This window comes from Ovis canadensis, chromosome 3 (genome assembly GCF_042477335.2).
Source record: "Ovis canadensis isolate MfBH-ARS-UI-01 breed Bighorn chromosome 3, ARS-UI_OviCan_v2, whole genome shotgun sequence".
NCBI classification, from domain to species: Eukaryota; Metazoa; Chordata; class Mammalia; order Artiodactyla; family Bovidae; genus Ovis; species Ovis canadensis.
Window position 1 is genome coordinate 154,297,368 of NC_091247.1, and position 16,485 is coordinate 154,313,852.

The following is a 16,485-nucleotide window of genomic DNA, read 5'->3' on the forward strand; positions in this document are numbered from 1 at the left end:
TTCTGTTGAAAGATCAGCTATTAGTCTTATGAGGATCCTCTTATGTTATTTGTTGCTTTTCCCTTGCTGTTTTTAATACTTTTTGTTTGTGTTTAATTTTCATTAATTTGATAAATATGTGTCTTGGCATGTTTCCTTTTGTGTTTATCTTTATGGGACTCTGGGCTTTTCTGATTTGAGTGGTTATTTTCCTTTTTCTTATTAGAGAAGTTTTCTACTGTAATCTACTCAAGTATTTTCTCATACCTTACTGTTTTCCTTCTTCTAGGACCACTTTAGTTATAATGTTGCTGTGCTTAATATTAACTTCCCTGGTGGCTCAGACAGTAAAGCGTCTGCCTACAATGTGGGAGGCCTGGGTTTGATCCCTGGGTTAGGAAGGTCCCCTGGAGAAGGAAATGGCAGCCCACTCCAGTACCCTTGCCTGGAAAATCTCATGGATAGAGGAGCCTGGTAGGCAACAGTCCATGGGGTCACAAAGATTCGCACAATATTGTCACAGATGTCTCTGCAAGTGTCATCATTTCTTTTCATTCTATTTTCTTTATTCCGCACTGCTTCAGTTATTTCCACCATTTTGTCTTCCACCTCAGTTACTCATTCTATTTATCTGTCTCTCCACTTATTTCTGAGATTGTGGATGATCTTTACTATCATTACTCTTAATTATTTTTAAGGTAGGTTTCTTATTTCCTCTTCATTTATTTAGGCTTATGCATTTCTACCATGTTCCTTCATCTGCTGCAAGTTTCTCTGTCTTTTCATTTTGTTTAATTTACTGTGTTTGAAGTCTTCTTTTGTAGGCTGGAAGGTCATAGTTTCTCTTATTTGTGGAATCTGCTTCCTATGTGTGGGGTTGGACCAGTGCCTTGTGAAGGTTTCCTGGTTAGGGGGACTTATGCCTGTGATCTGGATCTTGTCTCTCTGAAGGTCATTGTGTTGTAATGTGTTTTGGAGGTCTATGGGACTGGCAATTCTTTATGCAGACTTTCTGCTCATTGGTAACATTGTGTTCCCCCTTGGCTAAAGGTTTGGTGTAAGGCATCCAGTATTGGAGCTTTCTGGCCTTTTGGTGGGGCTTGGTGTTAGTTTTGCTATCAAGGACTTTGGGAAAACTCTCACCAATTAATGTTCCATGTTGTTCTTGTTTTCTTTTAAGTCACTAAGTCACATAAATTCTTTGCTGCCTTATGAACTGCAACATTCCAGGCTTCCCTTCCATTCACTATATCCTGGAGTTGGCTCAAACACACGTCCTATGTGTTTGAGTCAGTGATACCATCCAACCATCTCATCCTCTTTGCTCTTTTCTCCTTTTGCCTTCAGTCTTTCCCAGCATCAGGGTATTTTCCAATGAGTTGGCTCTATGTATCAACTGGCCAAAATATTGGACCTTCAGGATCAGCATGTTCCATGGGGTCAAGAGTTCTCTGGTGGTCCAAAGTCCTGGGCTCAGGCCCACCTCAGAAGTTCTAGCTTGATCCCTTATAGTATTACCAAGACTTCACAGGTCACACAGCACAGTAGACAAATCCCCAAAATAATGGTGAGAGCAACACTCAACAGCCAAGAATGCCCAAAGAAACTCACACACAAAGAGAAAAGTAGAGAAAGAAAAGAAGGATTAAAACCAAAGGCAAAAAGGAAGAGAGCATTCAATCCAAAAAATGAACCCCTAAGTGAAAATGAATACTAAAACCTAGGACTAGCAGAATACAAAGTCAAAAACATGAAAAAAATGCAATATAACTGAATAGTACTGTAGAAATAGAAGATAACATAACATAAATTTATTTAAAAATAAGATGTCTTAAAAATGGAAAAAGTACGTAAGTAGGTTATGAAAAATAAAAATGGAAGGAATAATAAAGAACAACATGAGAACAATATTAAAAAGAAAAAAATAGAAAGTCTCTCCTAGGATTTTTTTATACACAGTATCATGTCATCTACACAGAGGAACAGTTTTAATTGTTCCATTCCAATTTGGATTCCTTTATTTGTTTTCTTATCTGATATTTTTCCCTTCTATTATCTCTGGGTTTTGTTTGTTCTTCATTGTATAGCTGCTTTACATGTAAAGTTAGATTCTTTACTTAAGGTTTTTTTCTTGTTTTACAAGATAGGCTTGTATCAATATAAACTTCCTTCTTACAACTGCTTTTATTGTGTCAATAGATTTTGGAGTATTGTGTTTCCATTTATATACATCTCCAGCTATTTTTTGATGAACTTTTTATTTCTTCAGTCAACCATTGGTTGTTTAGTAGCATGTTTAGACTCCATGTGTTTGTGTTTCTTTCTTTGTTTCTTTTTGTAGTTGATTAACATCTTAGGAATCAGTGAACTAAAATGGACGGGAATTGGTGAATTTAATTCAGATGACCATTATATCTACCACTGTGGGCAAGAATCCCTTAGTAGAAATGGAGTAGCCCTCATAGTGAACAGAGGAGTCCAAAATGCAGCACTTCAGTGCAGTCTCAATAATGATATAATGATCTTGGTTTGTATCCAAGGCAATCCATTCAGCATCACCATACTCTAAGTCTATGCCCCAACCATTAATGCTGAACAAGCTGAGATTGGCCAGTTATAGGAAGACCTACAAGACCTTCTAGAACTATCATCAAAAAAAGAAAAAGATGTGCTTTTCATTATAGGGGATTGGAATGCAAAAGTAAGTAGTCAGGTGATACCAGAAGTAACAGGGAAGTTTGGCCTTGGAGTGCAAAGTGATTTGTACTTGGATTTGCCATTGGAATACAAAATAAATTTCTAAATTTAGTGAGTAAACTATGTTCAACTTATCAATAGCATTGATGTTTTCAAAGATATCAATCAAAAGCCCTCTATTAACAATTCATATTTAAATAGGATACCTACCAACCTGACTGACCCGAAACTGGCTTGTAATAAGAAAAGCTTACAAGTAAATTTTCTCAACCTATAGGTGATAAAATTAAATGGTACAAGGTCCATTTACTAAAACATGTATAATTAAAGGAAAAGTTTTCATCTTTCACTTAGAACTCAAGACTTAACAGAAGCAGAAGAGATTTTAAAAAGGTGAAAAGAATACACGGAAGAACTATGCAGAAAAGATCTTAATGACCTGGATAACCAGGCATCCTGAAGTGTGGAAGTCAACTGACACCTTAGGAAGATTACTTTAAACAAAGCTAGTTGAGGTGATGGAATTCCAGCTGAGCTATTTAAAATCCTAAGAGGTGATGCTGCTAAAGTGCTGCCCTCAATACATCAGCCAATTTGGAAAACTCATCAGTGGCCACAGGACTGGAAAAGCTCAGTATTCATTCTAGTCCCAAAGAAGGACAATGCCAAAGATGTTCAAAGTATCATTCAATTACACTCATTTCATATGCTAGTAAGGTCATGCTCAAAGTTTTCCAAGCAAGGCTTTAGCAATACCTGAACTGAGAACTTTGAGATAGACAATCTGGCTTTAGAAGAGGTAGAGGAACTGGAGATCAAACTGCCAACATTTCTCGTATCATAGAGAAACAAGGGAGTTCTAGAAAATCATCTACTTCTGCTTCATTGACTATGTTAAAGACTTTGACTGTATGGATCACAAAAAACTGTAAAAAAAAATCTTAAAGAAATGGGAATACCAGACCACCATACCTGTCTCCTGAGAAACCCGTATGAGTCAGTTAGATCTGGACATGGAACAACTGACTAGTTTAAAATTGGGAAAGGAGAATGTCAAGGCTAATATATTGTCATCCTGGTTATTTAACTTCTATGCAGAGTACATCATGTGAAATGCTGAGCTGGATATGTCACATGCTGAAATCAAGATTTCTGGGAGAAATATCAACAACCTCAGATATGCAGATGAGGTTGCATTATCGTGGTATATGGCACTATAGTGGCAGAAAGTAAAGAGGAACTAAAGAGCCTCTTGATCAGGGTGAAAGAGGAGAGTGAAAAAGCTGGCTTAAAACTCAACATTAAGAAACTAAGATCATGGTATCTGGCCCCATCACTTCATGGCAAATAGAAGGGAGAAAAGTGGAAACAGTGACTGATTTTATTTTCTTGGCCTCCAAAATCACTGCAGATAGTGTCTGTAGTTATGAAGTTAAGTCACTTGCTCCTTGGAAAGAAAGCTATGATAAACCTAGACAGCATATTAAAAAGCAGAGACATTTTTTTGCTGACAAAGTTCTGTATAGTTAAAGCTGTGGTTCAGTAGTCATGTAGTAGTCTCACAAATTTGAGAGTTGGACCATAAAGAAGACTAAGCATTGAAGAATTGATGCTTTCAAATTTTTGTGCTAGAGAAGACTCTTGCAATTCCCTTGCACTGCAAGGAGATCACACCAGTCAATCTTAAAGGAAATCAACCCTGAATATTTATTGGAGTGACTGATGCTGAAGCTGAATTTCCAATTCTTTGGCCACCTGATATCAAGAGCCAACTCACTGGAAAAGACTCTGATGCTGGGAAAGATTGAAAGCAAAAGAAGAAGGGACCAGCAGAGGTTGAGATGTTTAGATAGCATCATCAACTCAATGGGCATGAATCTGAGGAAATTCTTGGAGAAAGTGAAAGATAGGGAAGCCTGGTGGCTGCAGTCCATGGGGTCACAAAGAGTCAGACATGACTTAGTGACAGAATGGTGTTCTGATTGATGTGAGGTAATACCTCATTGTAATTTTGATTTGTGTTTATCTAATGATTAGTGGATAAGGAAATGGATTTATAATTAGTGGATAAAGAAATGGAGAAGGAAATGGCAACCCCCTCCAGTGCTCTTGCCTGGAAAATCCCATGGTCAGAGTGAGGAGCCTGGTAGGCTACAGTCCATGGGGTTGCAAAGAGTCAGACACAACTGAGTGACTTCACTTTCACTTTGAATAATTAGTGATGTTGAGCATCTTTTCATGTTATTTTTTACTATCTCTATGTGTTGGAGAAATATCTATTTAGATCCTTTGCCCTATTTTAAGTTGTTTACTTATTTGATATTGAGTTGTTTGAGCTATTTGTGTATTTTGGAGATTAATGCCTTGTCAGTGACTTTGTGTACATATATTTTATTATTTTCTGATCCACCTCTAGAATAATGATAATAAAAATAAACAAATGGGACCTAATTAAATTTAAAAGCTTTTGAACCTCAAAGGAAACAGCAAACAAAATGAACATGTCTTTCTTATAAGCATATTCTCTTATAGAATCACAGTTCAATAATCAAAATCAGGAAACTTTGCGAGAAAATAATGAAGTTATATACTCCACATTCTATATTCAAATTACACCAGTTGTCCCAATTTTTATAGCTATCATTCTCTAGTCTAGAATTTTAGTCAAAAATTGTACATTGAGTTTAGTTGTCCTAATTTTTATCACTTTTAACCTAGAATACTCAGCCTGATTTTCTTTTTTTACCTTGCCTTGTTTTGGATAAGAACTTTAGCCTTACAAAAATGTTGAGAAAATGCTGCAGAGAATTTTGCATATTCCTCACCCACTTTCCTTTAATATTCATATTTTGCATTGTGTGTGTATGTTTCTTGCTTAGTCGTGTCTGATTCTTTGCAACCCCGTAGACTAGACTTGTTACAAACCAGGCTCCTGTTTCCATGGAATTCTCCATGCGAGAATACTGGAGTGGGTAACCATTACCATCTCTAGGGGAATCTTCCTAAGCTAGAAATCAAACCCAGGTCTCCTGCATTGCAGGCAATTTCTTTACCCTCTGAACCACCAGGCAACCCCATATTTTACATAACTGTGGTATGTTTGTCACAATATACCAATGTTGCTACACTTCCCTCATAGCTCAGTTGGTAAAGAATCTGCCTGCAGTGCAGGAGACTGGGGTTCCATTCCTGGGTCAGGAACATCCTCTGGAGAAGGAAATGGCAACCCACTCCAGTATTTTTGCCTGGAGAATCCCATGGACAAAGGAGCCTGGCAGTCTATAGTCCATGGGGTTGCAAGAGTCGGACGTGACTTAGTGACTAAACCAAGCTACAGACTTTATTAGAGTTTCACTTGTTTTTCCATGAATGTCACTTTTGTATATCAGAATTCACTTCAGAATTCCTTTTTCCATGTAGTCATCCTCTCTCCTACTGTTCTCTGTTATGTGACAATTTCTTAGTCTTTCCATGATTTGGATATCTTTGGCAGTTTGAGGAGTACTAGTCTGATATTTTGGAGAAGGCAATGGCAACCCACCCCAGTACCCTTGCCTGGAAAATCCCATGGATGGAGGAGCCTGGTAGGCTGCAGTCCATGGGGTCGTAAAGAGTTGGACACAACTGAGCGACTTCTCTTTTCATTTTCATGCATTGGAGAAGGAAATGGCAACCCACTCCAGTGTTCTTGCCTGGAGAATCCCAGGGATGGCGGAGCCTGGTGGGCTGCCATCTATGGGGTTGCACAGAGTCAGACACGACTGAAGTGACTTAGCAGCAGTCTGATATTTTGTAGAATGTTTTTCAAATTGGGATTGTCTAATATTTTCAGTATGTCTAGATTATGGTTATAAACTTGAAGGGCAAGATTACGGTGGTGTAATGCCCTTCTTATTACATCATATCAGTGTTACACGATGTTAACGTGGCTTATCACTGGTGATTGTTAGCACTGATCACTGGCCAATGTGGTGCATACCAGGGTAGAATTGCTCAACATAATGGTATATCTGCCCTTTTGTTTGTATGGTCAGTTGTTAATGTATTTTTCATAGATGCATGCAATACTGAGGTTATTGTATCTTCCTAATCGATTGAACCTTTTATTATTGTACAGTGATGATTTTCAGATATGTTTACCATTAATGCAGATACACTGGTTTGCATTAGTTATTTTTGTTTCCTTTAGTGTAACTTTCCATTTTTTTGAATTTTCTAAATTTTTAAATTTTAATGTCTGTTTTAAATAGCTATGTATGAATTTTATTCTTTATATAGAATGACAGTTTTTGTTTTGAATCTGTAGCATTTAGTTCACCAGCTTCCCTGGTGGCTCAGTGGTAAAGAATCTACCTGCAATGTAGGAGTTGTGAGTTTGATACCTGTCGGGATCATCTTCTCAGGAAGATCCCGTGAAGAAAGAAATGGCAACTCACTCAAATATTCCTACCTAGGAAGTCCCATCAACAGAGGAGGTTGGCGGGCTACAGTCCTATGAACAGAGGAGCCTGGCAGTCACAGAAGAGTCAGACATGACTTAGCAGCTAAACAACAGGAACGACAGCAACATTAATTTATTAATGTGTATTTTTGTAACTGTTTCTCTGGATTTAATTTGATCACTTATTTAGTGCTTCTCATGTGCTCCACTGTTTTTTCTTTAGTGTCTTTGGAATTGCTTATATTTTTAAAATATCATTCCACAATCTTCCTTATGTTTTAGATATAAAATCCTTAAGAATTGTTGTATCCTAGGAATTTATAAATATTTTTATATAACTTATCAAATTCTATTTACTTTAAAGCATCTTGTACTTTTTTCCTGAATAATAAAAGTACATCAGGGGACTTTAACCTAAATTCTCAGTTTCCTGATCAATGCTATCATCATTTGCATTTGTTATTTATGCTTTTTAATATTACTATTATTGATTTATTGATAAGATTTTATTATTGATAATATTTATTATATTTTTTCATATTTACAACTTCCCTTATTATTTTTTCATTCATCTCATGTTTGGTTATTCTCCTTCATCTTTCAGAAATTCCTGAACAAATGTACTTGGCTATGTTTTTGTTGGTTTTTAGTTGCTAAGTCGTGTGTGACTCTTTTGTGACCCCATGGATTGTAGCCCCCCAGATTCCTCTGTCCATGGGATGTCCTAGGCAAGAGTTCTAGAGTGGGTTGCCATTTCCTTCTCCAAGGGATCTTCCCAACCTAGGGGTTGAATTTATATCTCCTGCATAGTGAGGCAGATTCTTTACCACTGAGCCACCACAGAAGCCCATTCTTGGCTATAAATTCACTCAATTCTATTTTGTTTGAAAATACCTGAGGTTCATACTTGTTCTTAAAAGAGACATATACAGTCCTAGGGTAACAGTTATTTTCTTTTGAAACCATTCAAGAATTTTTTTCAGTTGTCTTTTATCTTCCAATGCTCTTTCTCAGTAGTCAGCTCTAGTAGTCCTATTTTTTCTCCATATATTCTTATTTTTGTAGTTCTTTGCTAGTTCCTCATATTTCCATTCTTCTCTTTACATTTTAGGTATAGTATACATACTTACAAGCTTCCCAGGTGGTGCTAGTGGTAAAGAACTGCCTGCTACTGCAGGAGACATAAGAGACCCAGGTTCCATCCCTGGGTTGGGAAGGTCCCCTGCAGGAGGACATGGCAACCCACTCGAGTATTCTTGCCTAGAGAATCCCATGGACAGAGGAGCCTGGCAGGCTACAGTATATAGGGTCACAGAGTCTGACAGGACTGAATGTCATGTATATTATGCATAGTATTTTTAGTGTTTAAGTCTGTGTTATATTTTGTAGCCTGCTTTCTCTGGGGACTCAAAAATATGGTACATTTTTTCTTTAGAGTTTTGAGATATTTTTAAATGAGCTCACATATGTTTTTACACTTTAATGTGACAGTATTTTGAGATGTAGTTTGAATGCAAACCCTTCCACAGAGATTTTTCATTTACCAAGTAACTGTGATCACTTGAATTAATCCAAATTCTCAGTTTGAAGTTTGTCACTATTCTAGTAGTGAAAATTAAGATGGCAAGCCTGATTGAGGTTTGGAGACAATTATTAGGAGACATTTTTTCCATTTCATTAATCACCATATTTTAAGGCATGGATTTATTTTATAGATCCTGTCAAAGAGAATGTTTATGTCTAATTCATGCTACAATCAGGCAATACAGTCATTGTGATCCAAGCTTTATGCTGTGAAGTTGTTTATTTATTGAATTTCCCATCTTGTGAGTCCTTCCTCACCTTTTGGCAGGGAGGAAGATTCTCATTTTTATGCCCTAAGGAGCCATAAAAACAAGCGTAAGAGTAAACACTCTGGGGTTTACTTCTGTTCATCTTTCTGGCTTTATATCTTCAGTTTCTGATTGGTCCTTACTTATTTTGATAGTTTTTCAGAGCATTTATAAATACTATTTGCAAATTTTATTCAGCATTTTAAATTATTTTCAGGTAGATGTTCAGTCAAGATGCTTTAGTTTGCCATAATATTGAAAGTATAAATCTTGTGATTCACAAACAGAGAAAGGATTTTTTTTTAATTCAGTGGTATTACAAAAATTAACTGATTACTGATGATGGAAGGATACTAAAAATGATGTTTTTATTATTCTAAGAAAAAATGTGCAAGGATAAAGTAACTTATCTTTTAATCATAAAGATCTGGAGAAAATGTCACATGCAAACTGGCATAGATTATTGGAGATGAATCATATTTTTGAAGACAAAAGCACTCATTTTATTCTAATTCAATAACCTGTAGTTCCCTAGAAAAGCAGAAGAGTCTGGACTATGATTTGTGAAAGGAAAAAAGAAGCATGAAGTATACCTTTAGATCATTAGGATTAGTCTGAAAGATTCCCTCAGGTAAAGTAGTGCACTTTGCTTTTGGTGTCAGCGAGAAGTTTTTGAGCGTAAATATTATATGCCATAGACATATAGAAAGAAAATTGAATGGAAGTGTTGCTTTGCATAATTTTGCTTATGTATTAGATACTTTCATAAAACAATGAGTGCCTGTTATTAACAGATATTTAAATCTGTTGGTTTACAAGGAATTTATAGGATTAATTTTGCTCTTATAGAATTTATAATCAACTTGAAGAAAGAGGGTTAAAAACATGGTATTGTAATAATTTAGGAAAAATTAAATGCTAAACTTATGGAACTGGCTTTAAGTGTGACAGAAATGCAGAGAAGGCCATTTTGTGTGAGATTGACAGGGATAAAGTTTCTTGGAACAAGTAAAACTTCATCTGGGGATGTATGGAGTTTGAGGCAAAATAAGGAAGAGTTTATTCTTACCATCTTCTGCTTAACCACGTTCAATTTACTTTGAGTCATGGACCTAACATTCCAGGTTCCTATGCTATCCTGTTCTTTGTAGCTTCAGATTTTACTTTCATCTCCAGACACATCCACAACTGGGAGTTGTTTCTGCTTTGGCCCAGCCGCTTCATTCTTTCTGGAGCTATTTGTAGTTCTCTTCTGCTCTTCTCCAGTAGCATATTAGACACCTTAAGACCTGGGGGACTCATCTTTTGGTATCATGTCTTAGCAACAGTTAGAACCCTGGTATGAAACAACTGGTTCAGTATTGAGAAAAGAGTATGACAGGGCTGTCTGCTATCACCCTGTTTGTTTAATTTATATGCTGAGCACATTATGAGAAATGCCAGGCTGGATGAGTTACAAGCTGGAATCAAGATAGGAAGGAGAAACATCAACATCCTCAGATATGCAGATGATACCACTCTACTGGCAGAAAGTGAAGAGGAACTAAAGAGCCTCTTAATGAGGGGAAGGAGGAGAGTGAAAGAGTCAGCTTAAAACTGAATATTAAAAAAACTAAGTTCATGGCATCCAGCCCCATTACTCCATGGCAAATAAAGGGGGAAAATGTGGAAGTAGTGACAGATTTCCTCTTCTTGGGCTCTGAAGTTGCTGCAAATGGTGGCTGCAGCCATGAAATCAGAAGACATTTGTTTCTTGGCAGGAAAGCGATGACAAACCTAGACAGTGTGTTGAAAACCAGAGGCATTACTCTGCCAACAAAGGTCTGTAGAGTCAAGTCTATAATCTTCCCAGAGGTCACATATGGTTGTGAGAGCTGGACAATAAAGAAAGTGAAGCACAGAGGAATTAATGCCTTCAAACTGTGGTGCTGGAGAAGACACTGCAGAGTTCCTTGGACAGCAAGATCAAACCAGTCAGTCTTAAGGGAAATAAACCCTGAATACTAGTTGGAAGGACTGATGCTGGGGCTGAAGCTCCAGTATTTTGGTCATCTGACTGGAACAGCTGACTCATTGGAAAAGTCCCTGATGCTGGGAAAGATTGAGGGCAGAAGAAGAAGAGGGCCTCAGTGGATGAGATGGCTGGGTGGCATCACTGAAGCAATGGACATGAACTTGGGCAAACTTTGGGAGATGGTGGGGAACAGGGAGGCCTGGCGTGTTGCAGCCTATGGGGTCACAAAGAGTCAGACGTGACTAGATGACTGAACAGCAACACCAGGGAAGAGTTTCAACACACTGTAGTCTGCTAAGCTGTAGGAATTGGCACAAAGAAAAAATAAGCCCAAATAAATAACCATATTGAAAGAAGAAAGAAATATTGAAAACCAAATTAGGGATACATTGTAATCACATAATAGATATCTTAGAAGTCATGGGATAATATTTCTCATATTATAGATATTGCATTATATTGTATTAATTATCTATTATAAACAGTATGAAGCTATTGGAGATTCTTGGGCAAAGTACTGACATGTTGAAAAGATTTATTAGTAATTGTGGATCTTTTAGTAAGTATGGATCTATTAGTAAATGTGGTTTTATTGGTAGTAGGATAAACTCAAGTTTGAAACGGGATATATTTTATTAGAGCACAATTATTAGTAGTATGCTTTTTTTGGTTATATAAAAATAGCATATATATTTAATATTAATTTATTTGCTATATAATATTAATAGAAATATCATTGTGTTTAAATATGCTTTTTGTTGTTTTAGAGGAATTCCAGGGAAGAAATGTGGTACAATCATACTTACAGCAGAGGAATTAAACTGTTGCAGAGTAAGTAAATATTTCTTTGGATTAAACAGTAGTTCCAAATGTCTTTGAAATGGTATTTCTCAAACTATATTTAAATAATTTTTCTTGAGTAATTTTAGCAAAACTAATTAAAACTAAATTATATAATTCTATGATTCATAAAAATATTATTTTAGGTAGTATTTTAGCTAGAGAGGCTACATTCTATAGTCCAGATTTAACAGTCTTTCTAATGAATAGAAATTGTTAAAATAAAACCTAATATCATTTTGAGGTGGCATTAATATAAGGAATCATCAATTGTATTAGTTAAATTTTTGTAAAAATTTGAAGATTTTATATGTGATCCTGAAGAAATATTTCTAGTCAATTGTCTGTAACCATTTTGTGTAACATACTTGTTTTTCTGTATTTCTGACTGAATTAATTCAGTATTTATATATGGTGTCACATTTTCTTAGCTTGGGAAGCCCACATTTATAGAAATAACCAGCTACCACTCCAACTGAGTGAAATGACATAAAGTGTATATTTACTAATCTTAGAAAATGACTAGTTTTGGTTGTGATGTGTGGACCTAATCAGCTTTCATACTTCTTGTCTCTGAATTTGTATATGTGTATAATAATCTGTGTTTATATGATGGAAGATGCATATTCTTTATTGTGACATTAAAATGCTATTTTGACAAAATCTTGATATTATTTTGTATAACTGTGCTAATGAACAAACTATTTTAAGTTTTGTTTTGAAATAGATGTAACATATCAAGGGCATAGATTGAGAGTATTGCCAGTCTGCATCTTAAACATATTTTGCTTTCAATTCTGTTGTTTAATTTGGAGAAACAGAAAATTATAAAGCTTCCATGCAAATGAAGTAGAATATGTTATTTAGTGATCTAGAGGCATTTTCACCACTCTTTATGAAAATAAAGCTTTTAAAATATCTGAAATTTCCTTTCAATATATTCATTAATAATGCTAATTATTTTTTACATATTTCCCATACTTAGAAATTATAGCTCTAGAATTTTTTAATTTTTAGGAATCTTGACCTGACTTCACATATGCATCCTACATTCTGATTCTTAGCTAAAGACATTGATAATCAGCATCAGTGAAATAATATGGCGGTGCTAGTGGAGTAGAAGAAACAAGTGTGTTCAAAGCAGTGATCATAGTTAACTTCAGAAGTGAGAATGTGTTTTATTTTTTTAACTTTTTATTTTATATTGAAGTATAACCAATTAACAATGTTGTGATAGTTCTAGTGGACAGCAAAGAGACTCAGCCACATATATAAATGCCACCATTCTCTTCCAGACTTCCCTACCATTCATGCTACCACATAACATTGAGCAGAGTGCCCTGTGCTACATAGTAGGACCTTGTTGATTTTTTATTTTAAATATAGCAGTTGAACCCAAAATATACCTGTTGATCCCAAAATATACCTGTTGATCCCAAAATTCCTAAGTGTCCCTTCCCCCCACCCATCCCCTTAGCAACTGTAAGTTAAGTCTGTGAGTTTGTTTCTATTTTTAGATAAGTTCATTTGTATCATTTCCTTTTAGATTCCACATATAAGAGATGTCATAGAGTGTTTCTCAGTCTCTGTCTGACTTAGTTCACTTAGCATGACAGCTTCTAAATTCATCGAAGTTTTAAGTATTTTATGGTACTTTAAAAATTTCAAGCATTATCACTTACAATTTGTCATGAAATAATTTTATTTCATATTAGAAATTATCAGATTGACAAGTACTTTCTTGAAAACACATTGCCAGTTGTTAACTTGAGCATACAATGTAGAATCAGGACACCTAAATTTCAGTATGTCTCTTTCACTATTTGGCCAAGTGAAAAGTTTTGGAGCTTTAATTTTTACATTTGTAAACTGCTAAGTCTTCATACAGGTGCACTTCATTTTATTGTGCTTCACTTTATTGCATAGTGCATATATTGTACTTTTTGAAAATTGAAGGCCTGTCACAGACGTGTGGTGAAAAAGTCTTTTGGCACCATTTTTCCAGTAGTATTGCTCACCCTAGTCTCTGTGTCACATTTTACTAGTTTTTTCAAAATATTAAAATTTCTCATTATTATTACATTTGTTATAGTGATCTGTGATCAGTGGTCTTCAATGTTACTATTGTAATTGTTTTGGGCACCAAGGAATTAATAAAAGTGTGTGTGCTGCCTGCTCCATGAACTGGCCATTCCCCCATCTCTCTCCCTCTTGCCAGGCATTCTTATTCTCTGAGATACAACAATATAGTAATTAGGACAGCTAATATCCTGGCAGAAAGTGAAGAGGAGCTAAAAAGCCTCTTGATGAAAGTGAACGAGGAGAGCAAAAAAGTTGGCTTAAAGCTCAACATTCAGAAAATGAAAATCATGGCATCCGGTCCCATCACTTCATGGGAAATAGATGGGGAAACAGTGGAAACAGTGTCAGACTTCATTTTGGGGGCTCCAAAATCACTGCAGATGGTGATTGCAGCCATGAAATTAAAAGACACTTATTCCTTGGAAGGAAAATTATGACCAACCTAGATAGCATATTAAAAAACAGAGACATAACTTTGCCAACAAAGGTCCGTCTAGTGAAAGCTATGGTTTTTCCTGTGGTCATGTATGGATGTGAGAGTTGGACTGTGAAGAAGACTGAGCGCCGAAGAATTGATGCTTTTGAACAGTGGTGTTGGAGAAGACTCTTGAGAGTCCCTTGGACTGCAAGGAGATCCAACCAGTCCATTCTGAAGGAGATCAGCCCTGGGATTGCTCTGGAAGGAATGATGCTAAAGCTGCAACTCCAGTACTTTGGCCACCTCACGGGAAGAGTTGACTCATTGGAAAAGCCTCTGATGCTGGGAGGGATTGGGGGCAGGAGGAGAAGGGGATGACCGAGGATGAGATGGCTGGATGGCATCACTGACGCGATGGATGTGAGTCTGAGTGAACTCTGGGAGATGGTGATGGACAGGGAGGCCTGGCGTGCTGCGATTCATGGGGTCGCAAAGAGTCGGACACGACTGAGCAACTGAACTGAACTGAACTGAATATCCCTATAATGGCTGCTAAGTGTTGAAGTGAAAGGGAGATTCACACATCTCTCACTTTAAATCAAAAGCTAGAAATGATTTCGCTTACTGAGGAATGGCTGTCTAAAGCCAAGCTGAGACAGGCTGAAAGCTAGTCCTTTTGGGCCAAATGACCCAAGGAAAAGTTCTTGAAGGCAATTTCATGTTCTGCTGCTGCTGTTGCTGCTGCTAAGTCACTTCAGTCATGTCTGACTCTGTGCGACCCCATAGACGGCAGCCCACCAGGCTCCCCTGTCCCAGGGATTCTCCAGGCAAGAATACTGGAGTAGGTTGCCATTTCCTTCTCCAATGCATGAAAGTGAAAAGTGAAAGTAAAGTTGCTCAGTCGTGTCTGACTCTTCGCGACACAACCCCATGCTGCAGCCTACCAGGCTCCTCCGCCCACGAATTTTCCAGGCAAGAGTATGGGAGTGGGGTGCCATTGCCTTCTCCGAATGATGGTTGCTACACTAAATAAACGATTTTCAGTGTAGATGAAACAGCCTTATTGGAAGAAGATGCAATTTAGGACTTTCATAGCTAGAGAAAAGAAATAAGTGCCTGGTTTCAAAGCTTCAGAGGGCAGACTGACTCTCTCGTCTTGTAGATGGTAACTGTAAGGTGATTTCCATTTAGAAAGGTGCTTCTCATGTGACTCAGTGGTAAAGAATCTGTCTGCCAATGAAGGAGACAGAAGATGCAGGTTTGATCTCTGGGTCAGGAAGATCCTATGGAGGAGGAAGTGGCAACCCTCTACAGTATTCTTGCTTGGAAAATCCTACAGACAGATGAGCCTGGTGGACTATAGTCAGTGGGGTCGTAAAGAGTCAGGCACCACTTAGCGACTGAGCACACTTGGAGCACGTCATTTAGACAATTCTTGGGCCCTTAAGAAATATGCTCAATTTGCTCCGCTTATGCTCTATTAATGAAACAATAAGGCCTGATTGACAGCATATCTGTTTACAACGTGGTTTACTGAATTTTGTAAATTAATTAATTTATTCTAATTGTAGGATAATTACTTTACAATATTATGACAGTTCCTGCCAAACATACAAGTTTCAGCCACGGGTATACATTTGTATCACCATCCTGAATCCCTCACCAACCTCCCTCCCCACCCCTATCCCTCTGGGTTGTCCCAGAGCACTGGCTCTGGGTGCTCTGCTTCATGCATCAAACTTGCACTGGTCATCTGTTTTACATATGGTATTATAAATGTTTCAGTGCTATTCTCTCAAATCATCCTACCCTCGCCTTCTCCCACAGAGTCCAAAAGTCTGTTCTTTACATGTGTCTCTTTTTGCTGCCCTGCATGTCGGATCATCACTACCAAATTTCTAAATTCCATATATACGTGCTAATAATATACAGTATTTGTCTTTTTCTTTCTTTCTTCACTCTGTATAATAGGCTCCAGTTTCATCCATCTCATTAGACCTGACTCAAATTCATTCCTATTTATAGCTGGGTATTTAAGCCCAGGAGCTTCCCAGGTAGTGCTAGTGATAAAGAACCCACCTGACAATGCAGGAGACATAAGAGATCCAGGTTTGACTCCTGGATTGGGAAGATCCCCTGGAGAAGTACATGGCAACCCATTCTAATATTCTTGCCTGGAGAA

General features: G+C 37.1%; 1 protein-coding gene across 3 annotated transcripts in view; it reads left to right on the plus strand.

Moving 5' to 3' along the window:
* The window catches only part of CPNE8 (copine 8), a 267,087-nt gene that overhangs the window by 139,652 nt on the left and 110,950 nt on the right, over positions 1–16,485 (plus strand). For all 3 annotated transcript variants that reach the window (XR_011255932.1, XM_069584636.1, XM_069584637.1), the window contains one exon: positions 11,731–11,794. Coding sequence is in view for 1 of the 3 variants with exons in the window: in XM_069584636.1 (XP_069440737.1) it covers positions 11,731–11,794 (64 nt within the window). In the remaining 2 variants the exon portion in view is untranslated. The remainder of the gene's footprint in view (positions 1–11,730; positions 11,795–16,485) is intronic.